This window comes from Sebastes fasciatus, chromosome 1, assembly GCF_043250625.1.
Source record: "Sebastes fasciatus isolate fSebFas1 chromosome 1, fSebFas1.pri, whole genome shotgun sequence".
In the NCBI taxonomy this organism is placed as follows: domain Eukaryota; kingdom Metazoa; phylum Chordata; class Actinopteri; order Perciformes; family Sebastidae; genus Sebastes; species Sebastes fasciatus.
In genome coordinates, this window is record NC_133795.1 from 23,396,802 (window position 1) to 23,419,340 (window position 22,539).

At 40.4% G+C, this 22,539-nt stretch overlaps 2 protein-coding genes across 5 annotated transcripts in view; one reads left to right on the forward strand and one right to left on the reverse strand.

The window, feature by feature from the left end:
* The window catches only part of cenpp (centromere protein P), a 105,623-nt gene that overhangs the window by 64,764 nt on the left and 18,320 nt on the right, over nucleotides 1-22,539 (reverse strand). The gene's annotated exons all lie outside the window — the stretch shown is intronic.
* ogna (osteoglycin, paralog a) lies at nucleotides 12,292-22,317 on the forward strand. 3 transcript variants are annotated; one of them, XR_012594311.1, is made up of 7 exons: nucleotides 12,292-12,583; nucleotides 15,706-15,769; nucleotides 16,514-16,678; nucleotides 18,750-18,952; nucleotides 19,409-19,501; nucleotides 19,763-21,647; nucleotides 21,825-22,317. XR_012594311.1 is itself a non-coding variant. In XM_074638657.1 (6 exons), the coding sequence occupies exons 1-6, from the start codon at nucleotides 12,428-12,430 to the stop codon at nucleotides 19,931-19,933; spliced, it is 852 nt and encodes a 283-aa protein (XP_074494758.1). In that variant the 5' UTR covers nucleotides 12,292-12,427; the 3' UTR covers nucleotides 19,934-22,317. The 3 variants fall into 3 exon arrangements, 1 of the variants encoding a protein (XP_074494758.1); XR_012594312.1 differs by having other exon boundaries at nucleotides 21,834-22,317; XM_074638657.1 differs by having other exon boundaries at nucleotides 19,763-22,317.

Consider the following 22,539-nt stretch of genomic DNA (forward strand, 5'->3'; position numbering starts at 1 on the left):
TCCTCTGTGACTGAATTCCAAGGCTGAATGCCAGTATTTGATTCAAGGCTCGGCATAAGGAAAAAGACTCACTTTTACAGTAAATGGGAAGACCGAATACTTCTCCTGCACAGAGGTTTACGTCCAGAAGATTAAGGGGAAAAACAGTAGACCTACAGAGCAAATTAATATTATAAGACAGAGAGCTCAAATGTTGGAACAACAAGTTGTGAAACTTCACTTGTGTAGCATTTGAGGGGACGACAGTGATATTTAGAAAGAGTAATGTCACTATGAAAACTACAGATAAAAGGTGGGTCAGACAAACACTGAGCTAGTGAGTTTAAATGGTTCTTACATTTTAAGTATTATTTTTAACACTGTCCCAGCAAATATTAAACATCACATGAACATACAGACTTTGTCCATTTCATGTGTTTCAGTCCAGGACAGGTTTCATATCTGGACGTACAGCAAGGATTACTTCTGATAAAGCAAAGCTAAATGGCAGATATTCGGAACTGGCACAAAGTTTAAGGACTGAGAACAGGGACACATGGTGCAGAGGTTCAGCTCTGTCATTATGGATGTGTTTCCCTTTAAATGACCCTTAAAGCTGAATTGATTGATTTGTTTAGCCACTGAGGTCGTACGACTTCCTTTTAAAGTTCTTTTCAGGCTAACATATTAGCAAAACAGCTGTGTACTTCCACATCAAGCAGCTACACAGTAATATCACAGCTTTATCATCCCAGTTATGTTTGTGTCCACATGATGAATGCAGCCATGTCTCCTAACAATAACATTTATATGCTAGCAAATGGTTTTGCTTACAATGGTTTGGTGGAAATGTAATTGCTGTGGGATTTTTGTTCACTGGCAAAATGTTTTTTGTCCAGGAAGTGCAACAAAGTAGGTGGTCCATAGACTGTACATAAGAATTGGACATAGTCACCCAGACGTCACCCATTGGTTTGTGAACTACGGTTTTGAAGCCTTGAGTTTGGCATTTTGGCCGTAGAAGTACAACTGCATGCTGAATAAGACATTCTTAGGCAACTAAAATGTTAGAATTAACTTTTATGAACTGAAAACACAGTGTGAAAAGCTCAAAGTTGTAAGACGAAAACACGGACAACACCCAGGCCGGACAATGCCGTGGTAGCAACCATCAATTACAAGGTAGCCACGCCCTAAAGCATACCCTACTTTATGGTCTATTTGACTCTAAATGGGACCATAATTTACTAAATGAACATCATGCCGTATTGAAGAAGAGTTGAAACTAGCGATTGACACCATAAACTCATGTTTACAATGTTTACTGAGGTAATAAATCAAGTGAGAAGTAGGGTCATTTTCTCATAGACTTCTATACAATCAGACTTTTTTTTGCAACCAGAGGAGTCGCCCCCTGCTGGCTATTAGAAAGAATACAAGTTTAAGGCACTTCCGCATTGGCTTCACTTTTCAGACCTGGAGATTTACGCTTGAGGTGGTCAGGGTGGATTTTGGGTTTATAAAGCTTTGAAACCTGAGACCAAGGTTCAAGACCTTCACACGTGGTTAAGTTTAGGCTACTAAAACATTCTAGTTAAGGTCAGGGAAAGTTTGTGGTGTTAAAGATTTCAAAAGTAAACATATCTGGTGTGTTGTGCTCTATGGTGTTTTAACATTAAACCGAAAAATATAATCTTTCCTTCACTGCAGCCAAGTACTGTAGTTAAGGAAAGAATATATTTCCATGCTTGAGCAGAACCATAAAAACATTCATCATCATCATCATCACGCTTTAGACGCCAGTAGCTGATATTGCAGGAAAATTAAATACATCATCAGTGAACATTCTGAAACTGTACAGATATGTTCATGTTCATATCTTCATGTTGTTTATTTCATGTCTTTATTAGATAGTAATTAGAGTTGACAGGAAAAGAGGACTGAGAAAGAGAAAAAAGGTCCCCGACAGGACTAAAACTCGGGACATTGTGATTACTGTACATGGTCAGCACCTTTAACAACCAGGCTCTCAGAGCACCTCTGTTTCCTCATTATGTTGATAGAAAAATGAAATCCAGGAGCCATTACGTTTTCTTGAAAATGGTTTTGCTGTTGCAAATTAGTATTAGGGGCGGCTGTGGTAGAATCAGAACAGTTCGATCCCCAGCTCCTCCAACCCACATGTCAAAGTGTCCATGAGCAAGATATGTAACCCCAAATTGCTCCCGAAGGCTGTGCCATCGCTGTGTGAATGAGTATTTCGGTTAGATCCTACCAAGCCTCTGCCATCGGTGTATGAATGTGTGTGTGAATGGGTGAATGCTGACATGTAGTGTAAAGCGCTTTGAGTAGTCAGAAGACTAGAAAGGCGCTGTATATTTTTACAAGAAAGGTTGAAGTCTAATATTCACTGTCCTTTTAGCTCCTGTTTGGTCACCACTAACTCCTGAGGGAAACATCTGGCTCTTCACCAGCTAAACTGTAACTTTGTCTCTCTATCATTTGGTGATGTGCAGGTACCGTACAGTGGTTTCATCAGAGCTTTTTTGCTAAAGTCAGCTGCTTGCTGCTGCTGGAAACAAGGTTCATATAAGCACAGAGACTGAACCAGTAAGCACATACAGTAAATGTTGCACAAAGACAAAACCATAAGCTACAAGACGGCTAAAAAGCTCTGTACAGGTGCAGAGCTGGTAGATCATTTTCTGCACGTCAGTTTGATCTGTCTCTGTTTAGTTTCATATGGAGGCTAATAAAGGCATTGAAGGTAGTTTTGTTTCAACCATTTAATTTGAAAAACATGTAACACTCATTACATAACAAGTCTGAGCTGAAATAAAAAACCTCATTGTCAGCCCAGAGCTAGCGGGTGGCTATGTCACGACCAAAACATACAGCTCTCAGCGGTGGGTCAATACATCATGTCAGTTGTCAGCCAGACCCACGCACACCAAGGCTGTTTAATGCCTAGCCAGGTGGTCCACCGTGTCGAAAGTTACTCTACAGTCAAATGGCTGTCTGTGTGTGGAGTAAATTAACTGACGTATGCTGTTTTGCCGAGGCTGGCTTCAGTCTGCCGTTATGTATAACTCGCTTACACCTGTCACCCACGTCGATTGCAGCTGTTAGAAGAAATAAGCCAGAAAAAAAGTTGACTATTTTGATGATTGTGTTTACATGAGAGAAAAGTGGAGGGTTTGGAGCAGGCAATGTCAGGGATTACAACAACACTCTGAAACAAGTTAACTGGTTTTATCAGGTTGCTGTAAATTATCATTTTAAGACTCAAACCTTCTGACAGCATAGTAGTAGTATTTTTATGGAAGTATTTTTTGTGTGGAGTTTTTTGTTATCTGGACCAAGAGAGGATAGAGGGTGTTATATGTTGTACAGACTGTAAAGCCCTCGGAGATAAACTTTAAGCTGTACTGTATGAATAAACCCGACTTAGAAAGTAGAATAATGTCCAAATGTAACAGAAACACCAAAAGGAGACCAGAAACACTAATGTGTTACAGTACTTAGATGTTACACAATGTACTGCATCTTTTGCTTCTTTCATCAAAGAGGACAATTCTTTAATTTCTTTATTTCCACTGAAATAATAAATAAACAGATATTATAAAGGGATCAAAAATAATAATGTTTGTAAGTTAATTACTGGACTTACAGATTGGACTGTGTGCTGAGTGGTTTGTTAGTTAGTTAGAACATTTCCTACTGCTGCTGCTGCTTCACATTCAAAGCATTCAACTGGCGAAATATGGGGTGGCTTTTATTGTGACGCAGTCGCATAAAAACGCAATGTATTCATCAGAGTTTAGCACTGCGATCGTTTATCATACATACATCTACAAGACTTGCTCATTTTTTTTTAAAGCGCATCAGTTTTAAAGATTGCAAAGAGTAAAGGAACAAGAAGGAGCAGCCACAATGAGCTGTTGGATGAAGAGTTGCAGGTGACAAGCTGCCCACTCGCAACGCCTCAGCAAGGTAACCAACTCCTGTAACTGTGTCCTGCTATTGTGTGGAAAGCTACTTGCGTAATGCGCAGCATGAAATCAGACTTTCATTTCTTATTAAAAACATCATGAATTTGTTTGATTGTACTATAAACAGTTACACCAGTGGCTCATCCGCTGTATTTCTGACTAAGTAGCTGCTCAAAGTGTGTTGACAGAACAAAGACAGATATCTTAAGAATTACAACTGTAAAGGAGTCATTCTGCTTCAAACAGACTATTTTTTACACCACGGCATGGGACCACATGTAAAGGGTAAAGTGTTTATACTAATTTGCGATTAATTGCAAATTAATCTCACAGTTTTTATCTGTTCAAAATGTACCTTAAAGGGAGATTTATCAAGTATTTAATACTCTTATCAACATGAGAGTAGGCAAATATGCTGCTTTATGCAAATGTATGTATATATTTATTATTGGAAAACAATTAACAACACAAAACAATGACAAATATTGTCCAGAAACCCTCACAGGTACTGCATTTAGCATAGAAAATATGCTCAAATCATAAGATGGCAAACTCAAGCCCAACAGCTGTCAGTGTGTCAGTGTGCTGACTTGACAATGATTTGCCCCAAACTGCATGTGATTATCATAAAGGGGGCATGTCTGTAAAGGGGAGACTCCTGGGTACCCATAGAACCCATTTTCATTCACATATCATGAGGTCAGAGGTCAAGGGACCCCTTTGATTATAGCCATGCCAGTTTTTCCTCACCAAAATTTAGCGTAAGCTTGGAGCATTAGTGATAGTCAGACTTTGTTTAAAACCTACCGATGCCTTAAAGGTGCCCTGTGGAGTTGTTGACCATTAGTAGCGCTATAGAGCGATGTTTTTAAGAGTGGGTCCAGATTTAGTTTGTATCGTGCACATGCATTCTTTGGAGGCAGAACATTAAATAAGCACAATAAAATATCAAACATCGCCCAAACAATCGCCAAAAACCCCCCCAAAAAACAGTGATGTACTCAGCTTATCGATAGCCAATATATCCGTCCAATCACCCAACTCTAACTCCTTCTGTCTAATGCCATTCGGCTGATCAACAGTTGCTGGTTGTAACCCACAAAGAAAAGTAGAAATGCAACAACAAAAGCAGTGAAGAAGACTGCAAGCTAGTAAATATAAATGTAAACTAGGGATGTTAATAATTAACCATTTAACCGTCAACCGACATTAAGCATTTTAACCGATTAACGCTATTGGTTAAACAGTTAAAAGAAATATTAATAATTAATTAAAAAGCTGAGCAAAACTCAGAGAAGCCGCTCGTCACTTTAAGGAGAAATGCTGTTCTACCTTAACAGCCCACCTTAAGTGAGTCTGAGCCGTTGTCAGTTGGCTCGGGTCTTCAGCTGAGGAGTTGTAGCATTTATTTACCGATAAATAAACTGTATACACACTGCTACGTCCGTAGCTATAACGCCACCGACAACCCCGGCGGCGAGCACGAAGCCACCAGCAGCGCTACAGCTGCTAACGTAGCACAAACACACACGGTCTGTCGGACATTGGCAAACATTACACCGGGCAGACAGAGTAAAGTTACGCTGGGCAGACACACAGCTGACAACCTGGTAGCTAAACTAAATGGTGAAGTGGAGATTTACTGGGAAAGTGGCTGCACGCAGCAATGTGGCTGCTATAGTAACGCTCCCGGACGAGTGAACTGGGGACTCAGATGTTTGTTGTGCTCATACACTGTAGCTGGTGCCCCGCTGCATGCAACGCACTAATCTGCTCGGTTAACGGTTAATAATTGGTTAACAAGGGTTGGTTATCGGTTAAAAAGAAATTCTAAATTAGCATCCCTAATGTAAACAATGCAAGACGCTGCATGCAGAGATTACAGTCCTTGTTGTCCCTATGAATCCATCCGCATCTCATCCAAATTTAGCACTTTTTATTCTTTGCGTTTGTTGAGTAAACTGCAGCATAAATCAGCAAAGCAAACGATTTTCAATATATGTCCATTTCTATTCTGGCACAAAAACACAAGGATTTTCAAATTCAAAGCAAGTCAACATGACAGGAATAATAATAATAATAATGTGTGTTTAGTTTGTTGTGGGTGGCTTTCCACATTGATTTGCTTTATTGTGCAGTAGAATACCAATGAAACCACCCTGACAGTCCACACTGGTATAGAAAATTAATGACAGTAAAAACATTCTCCAGTTGCTGGCCCTCTTCCCAGAGTCATAAAAGTTTAAAGGTGTTCATAATTGCTAACACACCTGTAACAGTCCGGGCTCGTGTTCCTTGGATGTTTATATCTGGGCCCCTTCTTTTTCCTCTCCTCTTGAAGGCTGAAATAGTCACATGTTTTCTATTTAACTGTTTTGTGGTTAAACTTCAGTCTTAGCTCTTTCGCTCTGCTTGTTTAGAGGGAAATACTGTCTCTTGTCATTTCACCATGTCTCGGGACAACACCAAAAAAAAAACCCAGCAAATTCTTAGGAACTGCTCTGGGGGAGACCAACATCTCTCTGATTTGACAACCAAGGTTGAAATCAACCCAAGAACAGCTGGACCTCAACAGCTGTTGAATAGACTGAGTGAACAGTCTCTTCACTTTTTATTACTGAGAATCTCTTGGCCTTTCTGCTTTGGAAACATCTCTCAAAGTTTTTTCTTTTTGTTGCCATTTTCCAGTAATTCTGTTTCTGATTCATTTCTGGCATGTTTTTTGTGTTTATCACATTTAGCTGTTATTTATTGTTATTGCCTCCACAGCAATTCATAACTCTTTCGAAACGTGAGGCTGTAGAGGTCTGATACATATTAAACCATAGAGATGCTTTGATTAAAAGAGGTTTACGGCTGACTTATCCAAAATGTTCTCAAAAATATCTTCCTGGGGATCATTGTTCTCTGAGTTCACTCAGACCACTGAGAACCTGTTCACCCTTTTCTATCCTCTTAAAGGAATACTCCACCCACAAAATTACCATTTGTTTATATATATGCTTATATAAAAATTGCCCTGTTGTGTTGCTTCAACTTTGCAACTGCTAAATGTTGTGTTGGTTATTTGCGGTCGGTCTCGGACAACAGCAACCAGCTAGTGATTTGGAGAAGAAGCCACTGGCTGGACACGACTCTAGCATGACGGCGGGTGCCGTACACACGTGTGGTTTACAAATAAAAGTGAAAGATAGAAGTCAGCCGTGTGGGAGTATTATGGTGGATATACACCAAATCTGTCCAACAAACGGAAAGACGTGACGGCACCCAAAACAGTACGGTTCGCTCCGGACGATGGGCAGGTTTGGTTTTGGCTCGACTGTTTTAAACTTTCTCATTTTACAGCTAAACATGACTTAAAATATGTTTCTGAAAACATTTCAGGAGTGAAATAGGCATTACAGTAACAGAATCTTGATTCACTTTGATCAGCGCTGCCTAGTTTGACTTTTTGATTGAAGTTTCACGAGCCTGCTGCCTTGCGATGGACGGACCTCATTTGCATAAAGTTGACGTAGAGTCATTATTGTGCAAATTCAGATATGTCAACTTGTCAGTCAACCTGCCGTGCCTGCTCCTTCATGCAACATGTGGCCGGATCTCCTGCCCTCCATAGACAATGAATAGGATCCATTGACTTCACGTACGTTAACAGATTCGGTCTATCTCCTGTATTATACTGTCTCAGACAAACATCAGTGATAAGAACGTTGTTATGTTCAATGACAAATGAAGCAGTAAAACAATGGCTTACAAGATTTGTTAAAAACAATCACTGAAGTCTGGATGGGAATGAACCTCGTGTGTACGTAATGTGTCACTAGAAGCCTGTAAGTTTAACAAGGGGTGATGCAGCACCTAATACGTTTCAGTGGGAATATCCTCCATGCCGTGCAGCCCATGCAGCAGGCCTCCCAGTCCTGGGTGAGCAGAGTGTACAAGCCCGAGGCTGCACCAGCAGAGCAGAGCTCTTCATCTGCTCCCTGGTGACGTTCTGTCGCTACTAGTCCACTATAGTTAATTGATCGCAAATGGCGTTGTTCTCTTGGATGGATAAAAAAATAAAAATGAAAAATGCTAAAATGGGTCGCCAAATATACTTGGGCAGCCGTTAATATATGGGCGGCCCACGCCCAAGTAAAGTTTATGTAGGGCTATGCAAGTACTGAAACATTCTTCTCATTGAGTAGGTAGTTGTATAACAGTTGGAAAGCAGTTATTTTAAAAAAGAATATTTTTCATGAGAAAGAAGGTCATATTAAAGGTCGTTTCATAAATTTGTATAATTGAATTTGTGCTCAGAGACAGTGTAATGAAATACTGAATGACTTTAAAACAGCTCAGTTATTTTTCGATAATGAAGAGGTTTTTGTTTCCCTGGCAGAAAAGGGGAATAAATAACAGCAAAAACAAAATAAACAAAAACATCGGTATCGGCCAAATTGTTATTTTAAACATTGGTATCGGACCATCCCTACTCCACGGTGAACGAAGAATCAAAAAACTGAGTAAATTCTTGATGAATTAAAAGTAAATTGGGGGTGCGTTTAACAACAGCAAAACTATATCAAATATCCGTTTACAAATTCACACATAACTCGTGCAGTATAATCTAAGTCTCATTTATCCAGTCGTATACTCACTACTTCCCAAAGACGTGCACCTTGGCTAAAACCATAATATTTAAAACACATGGGACTTGTAGCGTGCCTGCGCAAGCGTGAGACTGTTTATGCAGAAGTGTTTTACATAGTAAGATTAAGTGTTGGTCATTTGTGTTACGTTCATACGAAAATACAGCCAGTAGGCCTCAAGGACTGTAACGCTGAACTTAACTATTTACATGCATGAGCATTTTGACTTTTAATTCAGTCAATATCCAGTCTCCTGCCACGTCATGGAAAGATTTGTATCTGTTTTGCTTTAAGGTGCTTTGCTTTATGATGCACTTTTTTGCACACAGATGTTTGCCAGAACTGTAAAGACCCAAGACTATTAGACCTACATATGGCTAAAACGATACAGATGATAAATTTCAACACAGGTGATGTGTCTCTATACCTGGCATGGTAGGAGACTGTGTGGTAACTGCAGTGTGCATTATCTAATCCCCATTTATTAAGGATAATTGAAGAAGAAAAATCACATTTTCAATAAGAAAATGCCTGAGAAGGTAAAAATCATATGAATGAAGGAGTGCTGACAATGGTAAATTGTGTCTTGTCATTATGCCACTATTTCACAGCTAATAACCACTTCCACTAACTAAAATCAATACAAAGACTGGACAAACCGAGACACTGTTGTTCTACCTGTGAAGTTGTGGAAGACAACCAAATGAATTTTACTTATCAGAAAGCAGAACAGACAGTCAGAAATCTTCAAAGATGAGAAGTATCTTAACTTTTGAACAACATTCTCATTCAAGACACAACGTCCTTCCTGATCAACATCAGGAAGGATGCAATAAGGGCATCAGATGTGGCTGCTGGACTGTTCTGGCCCCAGTCTCACGAACAGAGTCCTCAGTTGGTTTAGATAAAGCACCTTATGTCAGAAACACAGATTTAGGCTGTTCCTCAGGACACTCATTTTAAACTAAGCTCCATGTACAGGGAAACATATGTTAGTCCATGCCCATAATCCTGAATGCTTCTATAGCCAATGATGGCAATAGAAAACATGTCAACTCATAGGACCATGCAAGGTGGATGAAGACATACTTTATCTGTGCATAGAAACCTGTTCACATTACGTCATACCCATAACCACAGTAATGAACTTCCTCCTGGATATTACTACTGGAATTTCACTTACAGATGGGTGACAAATGAAAGTAAAAACCATCATAAAGCATATTATTACACGGCTGTGTTGATAACTCGATTCTGAGTCGGTGTCCACCCCGTGGTGTGGCATCGCCCCATCAGGGTTTCTTTCACAACAATGACCGGCTCACTGTAAATTATCCCTTACTTAGTAAGGTGGTGTTCCACTATGAGCCTCCACAACACCTTAAGTGCTTCTCGTCATAGATTTGCCAAATATGTGGAGCTCATCACTAGAAAATGTATTTGAATCCTTTGTATTTGAATTTGTTTTGTTAAACTTGAATAATTGCATTGAAAAACTGAATCTGAATAGCATAATTTGGATTTGAATTTATGAGTTTGGAACCAAATTCCAGTAAACTTGAAATTAAATGGAATATTATGAAATTGAATTCAGTTGCTCTGAAACTGTATTTTTCATCCTCACTGAAAATTCAACTCTCTATACTTCCAACTTCAGTTCTCACAATTCAAATTCAGTCCTTGCATTCAGTTTCAGTTTACTGAGACACACAGCCTGTCGCTGAGGAAGAGCAATAAAGTGCAGATTTACAGAACTCCAGCCCGTGTACCTTTTAATTAGGGCTGTCAATTGATTAAAATATTTAATCGCAAGTTAATCTAGTCCGTTTTCATCTGTTCAAAATGTACCTTAAAAGGGAGATCTGTCAAGTATTTAATACTATTATCAACACATATGCTCAAATCATAATATGGCAACTGAAGCCCAACAGGCAACAACAGCTGTCAGTGTGTCAGTGTGCTGACTTGACTATGACTTGCCCCAAACCGCATGTGATTATCATGAAGTGGGCATGTCTTAAAAGGGGAGACTCGTGGGTACCCATAGAAGCCATTTTCATTCAGTGAGAGGTTAAGGGACCTCTTTGAAAATGGCTATGCCAGATTTTCCTTGCCAAAATTTAAGGAAAGTTTGGAGCGTTATTTAACCTCTTTTGACCAGCTAGTATGGCATGGTTGGTACGAATGAATTCCTTAGGTTTTTTAGTTTCATATGGTACCAGTATCTTTACTCTCGCTTAAAAACTGAGCCGGCTACAACCTAAAAATCGCAAGTTGCGTTAACGCTTTAAAGAAATTAGTGGTGTTAAAGCAAATTTGTGTTAATGAGTTATTATCGTGTTAACTTTGACAGCTTTAGTTTTAATAGTTTGTTTATTGGACTAAATCCAAAGTGGCAGGAACGAGAAAACGACTCATATTTTTGTTTCGTCCTCTCCACCGCCAGGAGACTACTTCAGCGGGAGGAGAGCGGGCAGCAGACGGACCTACAGTTAGCGGCTGTAGCGACTCGAATTAAGCCAGCGCAAATCCCAGCGGCGGGGGTCACAGTGGGCTGGTGGCCAACAGCAGTGCTGGGTCTAACCTGTGTAACAGCAGCCACAGAAAGTTTGCTGATTCGGCGGGGAGTCGGGGCGGTCCAGGATTAAAATACAGATGAGTCAAATTCAGTTTCTAGTGAAACATATTTCTGCCCATAGATATCCCGTCATTTGGTGTTTTGATGATGCCGGTAGAGAGTGCTATCTAACACGTCACTTCAAAACCTGTTCAACCACCTAAAGGTACCACAAGGACCCCTAAAACCCTAGAAACATCCTCAGTTACCACTAAGGACTCCAAGAGATTCCTCACTGACCACTAAAACATCTGTAAGGGAATCTACAATCTCCTTTAGATTCTCTTAATAATCTATAGATAGGTACTAAATGAAAGGGAGACCCAACAACAATAACATCCTTCAGAACAGCTTCAGTGCTCCTTATCATAGTTTCTCCAACGCTTTGTCCAAAATCGCATATAATGCACTACGTACCCAATATGTGTACTATTGTTCAACAAACTTTTTTGTGAATATAGAGTAGCATGTATCTTTTCGGACGCACTGAGCAGTAACTTACATCATCACCTCCTGAGAGCCTCCTTGCTGGTTGGAGATGTGTAACCATGGCATGCACTGAGTAACATCAACCCTAACCTGAAACCTCAGTCACTTTGAGGAGACACCGTCGTCCAGAAAGCGAAGCACACTCGACTATTGGTCAGTCCAAAGTAATCACATAAAATCTAGCCTATAATTAGTGTCTGTCTGACGGCTGCTAAATGTGTTTTTCTGACCAACGGCTGAGAGAAAAACAGAGCCACACTCATCCAGCCTAATGAAAGATAGGTTGGTTATTACGAGTCATTACTGAGTGGCCGGGCAGAGACCACAGACATTCCTCCTGACAAAACACACTCACACTGTGGTTGTCAACTTTACATTTTTCTGCTGCGTCTGCAGTTTTTTTCCTGTACACATTTAAGGGACACTTAACAGAAAAAAATGGACACTTTATTCTCTCTTTCAAGCTTTGTCTTTTTCCATATGTGCCTCATTTTGGTGTGTCTGCATCTTTCTGTACATCCTGTCTGTGTCTCTGTCTCTCTCTCTCTCTCACAGCAGATGGATGGTGGGTGGTCAGGGAAGGGTTAAGTGCTCTGCTCTATAAACTCTGCTTTAAGAGTCTGCTGGAAGCTACTGGTTCAGCCTTTAAATACAGTCACACCAAACTCAGGCTTTAAGACGAGCTGGTGCATCGGCGTCACACTGCATTGGAAAGGATGAAGGCTCTCTTATTCACCTGTTTGCTGGTGCCGTGGCTGGTGGCAGCCTCAGCCAAGCGGTTTGACCGGAACTCACAGCTGATACCGGGATCTCTACCTGGCAGGGAGCTGAACGGATACTTCATTGACCATTTGAAATCGAGGAGGGCTAGGGTAAGAAATCTATTATTTATGTCAGGCTTCTCTAATGTTCTCTTCAATAACTCTGATACAGACTCGCAAGAAGTCCAATGTCAGCAAATAAACTGTTTTGTTTTTGCCGTTCACTTGTTGCATGACTTCAGAAGACAATTGTTACACCTGTGATGTCACTTACGTATAATTCAAAGTGATTTATTGAGGTGATAATGATACATTTATAGAAACAAAAAAAAGCAATACTGTGTATAGAATTAAATTAAAAACATTCTGCACTTGTTACAGTAAATATGAGCACAGAGACACAATGCCAAGATTTTGGTTAGACTCAGCACAATTTCTCTTATAAGAGAAAATTTGTCAACAGAGTAAGAAAATATAAGAAAAGATGAGATAATTCAGACAGATAAAAAAGATAAAGGATAAGATATATAATGAGGCTTTATTAATCCCCAGGGACAATTAGCTCATGCTTAATAGTTGGCAGTATTTAAAATCAATGATCCAGCTACATTATTCTAAAAGCTAATAATACTTTTCATGGTTTAGTCAGTTCATTTGTCTTCTACTTGCTAACAACAGAAACTGTCAGCACTTGACTTCACCGTCCTCCTCTGAGCGATAATTCATTTAGCTCACTGCTCAACACACACACACACACACACAAGCACACACACCCTGCCGTGTCTGACTTGTTCTCCCACCACACTAACCGTAAACTAACCACACTAACCTCTTCAAGAAATATTTGGACAAACCAAAACCAAAGTCTGGTCTGGTTTATCCTTCGGGAATCACTTGCAGGAAGTGAAAAACCCACAAGCAATCCAGAGAATGAGAGGGAAAGAAAAAAAGTGTAAGAGAATGTGGCTATGAAAAGTATCCTCAGTTTTAATGAGTAGAAACTTCATTTGGGACCAGCTGTTTTTCATACAAGACTCTGTCAGCGCCAGACCCTTAAGAGACAGGCCCCACACCCTCTTCTACTAAAATTAACCACAAACTTTGTTCAGGTTAACTTTTTAATCCACAATGTGGAAAGTTCTGATTGGTTTGAGGGGCCAGTCAGTTACTTCAGAGACCCTGCAGCAGGGTTGGGGATGGCATTTCAATGGCATTGCTCAGGGATATTTGATTGGTTACAGCCACTGAAGGGGACTGAACCCAGGCCTTGATGATGGAGGATACACTAACCAACCGTTACACCAGTGGTGGTGTAGGATTCAGACTTTCATTAGCAGTTAGTTGACTGGTAGCAGATTAATCACCTTCTCTCTGGTTGCATGTTTGCAAAGATGCTTTGGTTGCAACCCTGCAGATAAGCCCTCATGAGCTTCGGTGATTGCTGATACAAGTTACCCAGCAGCCACCACAGTTAAAATATTTGGAGCTGCCCACAGGCCCAAAACTCCTCAGGTTGAAGGATGAAATTGATCACAACCTCCAAAGGTCAGGGGGAAGGAATGCACCAAACCTTGAAACCAACCTCATTCTATTGACAGCACTACAATATTACTCAACCTGGTCATGGGTCACTGTGAGTACAAAGGCACTTCTGAAAAGATGTATAGACCAGGTATGATTACTTATCCACAATAGATGAATATTAGGAAGAACAGTGCCAATGGAAATCAATAAGTCATCACCACAAAATAAAAAAGAAACAATTTCTTCCCAACTGCAGTTCACAAATAACTAGAATCACGCACACTGCAGCAGTTAAGGCTGTGGTCAGCCAGTAGCCAGCTAGGAAATATAATATGGACTGCTACAGAAAGCTCTGCCAGCCAATACAGCCTTGGAATTAAAGTGAGTTTGTTGATAATGAGGGCACTGAATGGAGACGGCGTTCAGACCAACAGCAGAGCTGTGTCACATATCGCAGCTTCCTTATTCATTTTGATCAGACCCTGTGTGGGCACAGCGAGGGGGGGGGGCAGATGTAGAGGCTCTGGCCAAAGCAATACAGCAAAGAAAGTTGAACCTGACTAAACTTTTGCAGAAACATCATCCAACAACGTACTGCATTGGCCAATCAAATACATCCAAGCACACATTCCTGGTAGATGACTTTGTAACATGAATAGTGTAATTCTCCTGATCATCTGGAGATTGTGTAAACAGAGGATAAAGTTATTATTGCCATGATAATTTGCCAGAGTTGAAGAGTTTGGCTCATAGTAGTAAACTGCAGTGGTGATAAACCTTTAAACTCATAAATCTGTTACTGACACTGGACTACTTGGATCGTATTTCATCTTCTCACTTGTACTTGTAGCAACAATCCCCCACCTACACAGACTCTTATGGTGGTGTTTATGGTCTGAATGCCCACTTAGCCTTAATTCATTAGACCCAACAGCGTCTCTAACCAACTAAAGCTCTTGTTGTCCAATGATTAACATCACCCGTTCAATTACTACCTCTACTGTTTTCCCCTTCCCCAGTTCCTACCCCCCTACTTCTGGCTCCCAATGCTCAATCTTCCCATCTTATTTTTGAACTCGACCTTTATTTTGATCTCAACTACACACCAGTAATGTTTCGTGACTGCATCTTGCATGGTTGCGACGCTACCGCGTTGATAAAATCCGTCCACAGACAGACAGACATATAAACACCTGGCAAAGTACTCTAAACCGCTTGTGTGGTAGTTGTCGCTACAGTAGGTGTCACATTTTGCCATTACACACACAGACTCGCGGCTGGTAAATATCGCCATAATCACCATCAGCGTGTAAATTGTATTTTCCAAACAAAACAGTGGGTTTATCCCGGTCTACATGCCTGCGGCTGTGAGAGTAAATAGTCATGTTAGAGTCTCTAATTTGATTTAGTTAAATTGTTACGTCAAACCTAACCCCAAACCTGACCACCTTGTTTAACTGCACTGGCGGTGGTATTTTACTTCTTACGTACTAGAGTTAGCAAACACACTCCAGACTGAAACCAAGCACAATGCAGTACAGATATTTGGGATTTTTTTTTTAATTAACTGGTTATTATTTGGTTTCTATCCAAAATTTGACACAGTTCAATGTTAGCATATTTCCAAAACTGACCTCCTAACCCTGGCAGTGTTAATGTTTTGCCCTTGAACTGGCTGCTATATGAACAGGCCATGTTTTCTCCTGCAGAGGGCGCTACCTCTTGCTGATGAACCTGATGACAGCCCAATCGATGAGGGAGGAGACACCTCTGGTAAGAGAAACACATGTTTACCTCGTGTACACGCAAGAACATCAAATTTAAATGACAGGCGAAGATTAAAACTGCTAGCAATTGTTTTGAGATGCTTTGAGTCAATCTGTTCATGGTTTGAAGGTCTGGGAAAGACTTTTCTCAGAACACGATAATTGTGGTCGTGTTAGGTTTGAACCCAGAAGCACATGTTGGCAACAGCAATTACAATAGCTTGGTGGGTTGCCTCTAAAGTGTGGTTAGTAATATCTATCTCAAAGACCACGTTTGTAGGGTTGGGGAAACTCATGCCCAACATGGGTACATGTTCCTTTAGGTTCTGAGGGTCAAATTATACCTTATGGAAAATCTGGAAAAGTAATATATCCTCCTAGTTATAATAATGTCAAGTCCAGTCAAATGTATCTATAAAGCACATTTACAAAACACGCGTTAGCCAAAATGTTCTACAGAGAGTTTTAAAATACAATTAAATAATTAAAACAAAAAATAATTTTGACTGGAAATGTGGAACTGAGGAGATTACAGATGTAAGAACTTTAAAAACTAAATAATCTTGAAATCAATAAATCTATATTTCACTGGTAACCAGTAAAGAGAAGGGGAGATGTATTATTTACTTATGTGATGAACTGAATATCTTTGGGTTTTTGTAGGTTCATCAGACAAAACAAGACATTTGAACACATCACCTTGGTCTTCACAAAATTGTATTTTCTGACATTTTGCACCTCTATGTTGCAGACCTGCCCACCTGCCTGCTGTGTGTGTGTCTGACTGGTTCAGTGTACTGTGAGGAGGTCAGTCCAGACATGACCACAGTTCCCACCTTGCCTAAAGAGACGGCCTATCTGTATGCCCGCTTCAACAAGATCAAAAAGATCAGCACCAAAGACTTTGCTGACATTGGTAAGTCTGGAAACTGTTTCCATCACAACCTGTTGACTGCTCAGCCAAGTTTGTCCAGCCATGCTTTCAAAGACTGAATGTTTGCAACAAATGCTTTGTTCATCTTTGTCTTGGATTAGATATTTCATTATTGAAATGTTATAAATTTCATATTGTACTATTTACAGAAAGCCCTTGGAGCATGTGCCATCAGGGTTGTCTCAGCTTGGTCTTGGGGACTACCAAATTATAAACAGAAAGCCTGCATTACAAACTTGAGGTGTGGAATTTGAAAGACGTGGATGTTTACCAGGCAGGAAGGGTCTAATGAACACCGACACCCATTAACTGGTAGTCTTGTGCTAAATTGACATAATGAGCTTTGGCGCTGCATTTCGAAGTGCTATCCATTTAGAGGTGCTGAAATCTTAAAGGCCTTGTAAAGGAAATTCAGAGATTTGTTTCTAAACACATTATAAATGTTGGAAAATAATTACTGAAAACATGTGAAAAGACTGTTTTGTGTTCAGGATTTTTTTGGGCGGGGCTGAAACCATGGCTCAATGACATAGTGAAGCCATCCTTAGCAGGACCCCAACCGTCTTCAGAAACCTGGTTTTTGAAAGGCAAAAGGAAAGCCCAGGAAAATGTCAGAGTATGGAGTACCAGGGCCACGAATGTCTTTGAGACTACCAGGACCACAACAGCAAGCACTTTGTTCACGGCCCCCGGGAATCGGCAAGGTCCGTGCGGGGGGCGCTGTGAAACTCGTGGCCGCGAAGCCGCAAGCCACTTTGCCCCGAGCCTTTCCAAACCGACCTAGAGCTGGTCGCAACACACCACCTCGAAGGAAATGCGCCCGGCGGGGGCCAGCCAGTGCCGGGGAGAGGTCCTGCAAGTGGATCCTCCCGCACCGAGCGGCCGTCCCTAACCCGCTGAGTTGAATCCTCCCGGCAGACTGCGCGGACCCCACCCGTTTACCTCTCAAAGGTTTCACGCCCTCTTGAACTCTCTCTTCAGAGTTCTTTTCAACTTTCCCTTCAGGTAATTGTCGACTATCGGTCTCGTGCTGGTATTTATCCTTAGATGGAGTTTACCACCTGCTTTGGGCTGCATTCCCAAACAACCCGACTCCGAGAAGACCGGACCCCGGCGCGATGGGGGCCGTTACCGGCCTCACACCGTCCACGGGCTGAGCTTAGGTCAGAAGGACTCAGTCCCCCAAGCGACACCGGGCAAGCGGTCTTCCGTACGCCACATTTCCCCAATCTGCCCGTCGAACGGGGATTTTACTGTGATGTGACAAACCCAGAATACATATTTATTATTGCTTTACAAGGCCTTTAATGTTTTGTGTTTCTGTTGGCTTTGCCGAAGTTTATTCTGATTAGGTCATCGTTGAGGATGCTCCCCTAAGGTTATTGGTCGATAGGGCTGTCCTCGACCAAAGAAATTCTTAGTCAACACCCATATGATTTTGTTGTATAATCGATTAGTTGATTTAATTGACATATCTGTAAAACTGAGTTTCTCCACAAAGAATCACACAAAAGCACCACTTTAAATCTTGTGTTTACCAGATATGTGCTCATAAGTTTCATGGAAATAAGTCATTCAGCATGAAAAAAACATAAAAATCAACTAAAGAAATCGTAGTCGACTAAGACCAAAACGACCGAATAGTCGACTAATCAACTAAGAGGGGACCGCCGTATTGGCTGATATTCGTTCTAAATAGTTTGCTCAGTGGTCTCTATAAATTCCGATCAGAAAAGCCGTCAATTCTGAATTGAAACATTTTCAAAACTCATTTGCCTGCATTCTTGTCTGTCTTGACACACACACACACACATGCACACACCGGGCCCGGCGCTGTGGAGTTCGCCACACAATGTCCTATCTGAACAGCCAACTTGGTTAATTAAACTATAGACCATAAATTAACCTATAGACAGACATGCGTAACCGGTCAAAAGTATTCTCATTGGTATTCTAGTTGATGTTCCTAATTAATATGGTGGTACAAAAACAAAAGAAAGTGAGATGTCCAAAAGTACAACTGTAATAACAGATATTTGACATCTATCAACAGTGACTCTGAAGAGGATTGACCTGACGGGGAACTTGATCTCAGAGATTGAAGACGGGGCGTTCTCTAAGCTAACCCTGCTGGAGGAATTGTCTCTGGCTGATAACAGACTGGTCAAACTTCCAATGCTCCCTGCCAAACTCACATCCTTCAGCGCCAACAATAACCTCCTCAAAACCAGGGGTGTCAAAGCTAACATTTTCAAGGTACACATTATAATCTCTCAACAACTTTTTCATTTAGGAATTTCCCAACCCGATCTAAAGGATGGGGACTGGGGCAAATCAAGTCATTTAAAAAAAGAAAATGAACACTACTAGCCACACTGACTGCGAGCCATGAGAGCTCTGATCAGCGATGTCATGCTGAAGATGAAGGCGGGCTTTCCAAATCCTGTACTGTGTTCTGTGAATCTTTTCTCTGTGCAAATATTACATAACATACAACACAGGATACTATGCAACTTAAGGTTGCTGTACAACATATTATAGAAAACCATTACAGGAAAGCTTGGATCGAGCCTATATTTTCTTCCTGCAGAGCTTTCAAACACTTGAATTAGTTACTTCAGTAGTTCAACATTTTTGGAAATACTAATACAATTAATATCGACTCAACCGAATCTACTGGGTCTCCATGGTTTCAATTTGTTTCCACAACAGAAAATGAATAAGCTGGCCACCCTGTACCTGGCCGACAACCAGATGGAAGCTGTTCCAATCATCCCAGATAATGTCCGGATCTTACATCTACAGGTTTGTATGTTTTACTGCTAAATATACACAAATAAATTGACTTCAGAAACTATTGACCCTGTAATTGCTGTACAAGTTGTTGTGTTCTAGATTGAATTTAAAACTGATTACATTCATGAAGTTTTTGCTAGAACATAGTGAGTGAGAATAATCAATATTACAGGAAAAATCTTTTTACCTGATCCTGAGGATTTTGACTCTATACCAGCTAAGATTGTATTCACTATGTTACATTCTTGACATTGTTTCTATTTCCTCCAGAACAACAACATCACTGAGGTCAACAAAAACACCTTCTGCAGGTCCAATGACACCTACTACCTACGGCCGAGCCTCAGTGAGGTCCGCATGGACGGCAACCCCGTGGTGCTGTCTAAGTACCCTGACAGCTTCACCTGTATGAAGGTACTGCCTAGCGGACGGTACCGCTGAGGAGGCAGAAACTTTACTGTAGCCCCTTTGTTGCTAATGGAGCAGTTTTCCCACAACAGAGTGCTGGGGGGATACCGTGACGTTCTGGATTTTGGGGTGCTGGTCCAATGGTGGGGATAAAGGTGTCAATGTTTTTACTTCAGCAAACCTACAAACAGTTTGTGACATTGTCAGGTCTAAATTAAACCATTCACTGGACTAAAGGTGTAGAATTGAACAAGTTTTTCAACTCTGCACATGAGTTGTTAAGAGCCACAGTCACATTAATTAGTGCAAAACCACCTAAGAAGGGCTGTGAAGGCCTCAATATGCTTCAAACTAACTTCTGTCTGACCATGTCTAAATTCAGTGTTTCTACTAGTTGTGAATATCCTGAAAGGCGGGGAGATTAGCAATCATAGCCTCCTCGTGACTGCCTCCGTGATCTCTCTCCAACAACTTTGTGTCTTCTGAATCACATTATAGTATTGACACGTTGAATCATACAAATGGGGATAATGGCACACACCTTCAGACAATCTCTCCTAACAGGCATTTATGATGTTACACTCGGATGTTCCTCAGAAAAGTAATGAAACAGCTTAAGAAAGAAGTTCAAACCCCGCCTACTTTCACCCCTCCGCCACACCTGGCCAATTACAGCATAAAGTAGGCGCGTTTGCCAGATTGTCTGTTTCGGACAACAAAATTTGTTCAACACAGCCTTCCATTCCGCCATTGGCAATGGGGCTTCAGAACACTTTGTTTGAAGCACACTGAAGCCTTGACAATGGGACTGAAAGTGACAAATAGCCTAAAAGATTGAGGCCACCTGTTCAGAAAACACCACAGGAGAAGTGCCTTCTGAATATCCTTCCCACGGGTGACGTAATGACAGTAGAACTGATGTAACTCCTTAAATGAGTGGGAAGCATCAACACCTCTACAACAGCAGTCCAATTTATTGTTTCATTTTGACCTGACGCTGTACTACCTATATGAATGAAACTGCACAAACTGCTTATGACTTTGAACCAACACACACACACACACACACAAACGCTGCCACAAGCCAACAGGCTTGCTTGTAACTGCCTGTATTTAAAAACACAACAGGCCAATGTTTTCACACTCTTTGTGAAACTAATTTTAAAATAGAAGTATTTTGTTACTATAAGTACTAAAGAAGATAAAAGATATTACTACATCCTTCTAGATATCTTTGCTGCTTTCACTGACCTAAACAAGTATCTTGTACTAGTATAAAACCTCTCATTTCAAGGTTTTACATTCAATTAAACAACAAAATGTTTTGGAATACTACAACAAGTAAAACGTCAAACGCGTGCGTTTAACGGGCCCCCATGTTTTTTTAGCGTTGCACAGCCAGATCACAGTTTTCACCTTGCTCATTGTCGGTCATCAGGAATTTAATTTGGACAGACGTCCATGAAATAATGAAAGAATAAATGAGTAAAGTGCAGTTTTTGATTAAGTGTATTAATGTTGCATGTTTCATTTTAAAATTTCCAGACTCAAATTGTAGGCTGGCTTTGAGGCTAACACATAATGTTAAAGAATAGTAAACATTTTCAATATAGAAGTTTTGCCTATACTTTCACCACAGAATGAAAATGTTAGTTTCAGAGACAAACCATTTTAGATGTTTTTTGATTAAACCACATTCCTATCTAAATATTTTTTGCAGTTAATATTTTATAGTGTCCTGATGAAAGTAAGAGGGGAGATGATACAATATATTCCAAACAATAATTAAGTCATTTCAGTCATACAAAAGGAATACTTGATACCTGTATGTTGCTCTTAAAGTAAAATAGTCTGTGAGCATTGTTAACATTTCTCATTCAACGTATGTTGCTTTGAGCTTTTCTTGTCAGACTATTGATCCCAGCTGACTTAGACAGCGATACAAATTACAGTAGATTGTCTTGGCATGCCAACAGGAAATACTTTTCTCTCAGAAAATGACTAGAAATGAACACAACACTCTGGGGTTTACTCTGCCATTGTGTGAATTAACTTCACTTTTAACTATTCCATTAAAAATGCCTCTCTATAAGGGCAATGGTCATGTAGACTTGTCCAACTGCAGGCTTTCTTAAAGCATTTGTGACTTAGTTTCACTTTGTTTTTTAATTTATAGCCTCCAGTTGAAGTGAACTGGGGAACAATGTATCTATGAACTATAGTAATGTGAAAGTTACTCTTTCTTTTGTCTGCTTTTAAATGATTTGCTTGTGTCCTTAACTCTTCCCTTCCAGTAATAAAGATTACTTTAGAGGTTATTACTGATGTGAATAAGACAGTGGTGTACAGGAAGATGTGTATGTGACATGGCTATGTTTTTAAGATATTTTAATAAAGTTAAACTTTTTAAATTAAAATGTGTTTGGAAATATTGTTGGAGTCTAATGAATAGTGTTTTTAATATTCGGGCCTAAAGTACAGGTACTGGCAGAAAAGAAAACTAGAATTATACTTCACACAGGAGGTTTTGGCGATAGTTATGAAGTCCTGTTGTGACTTAGCTTCAGATTTCACCTGTTGATAGCACCACAATAGTGGGTAGATGTTTCATACGTGATCAGGCTATATCGTGCTACGGT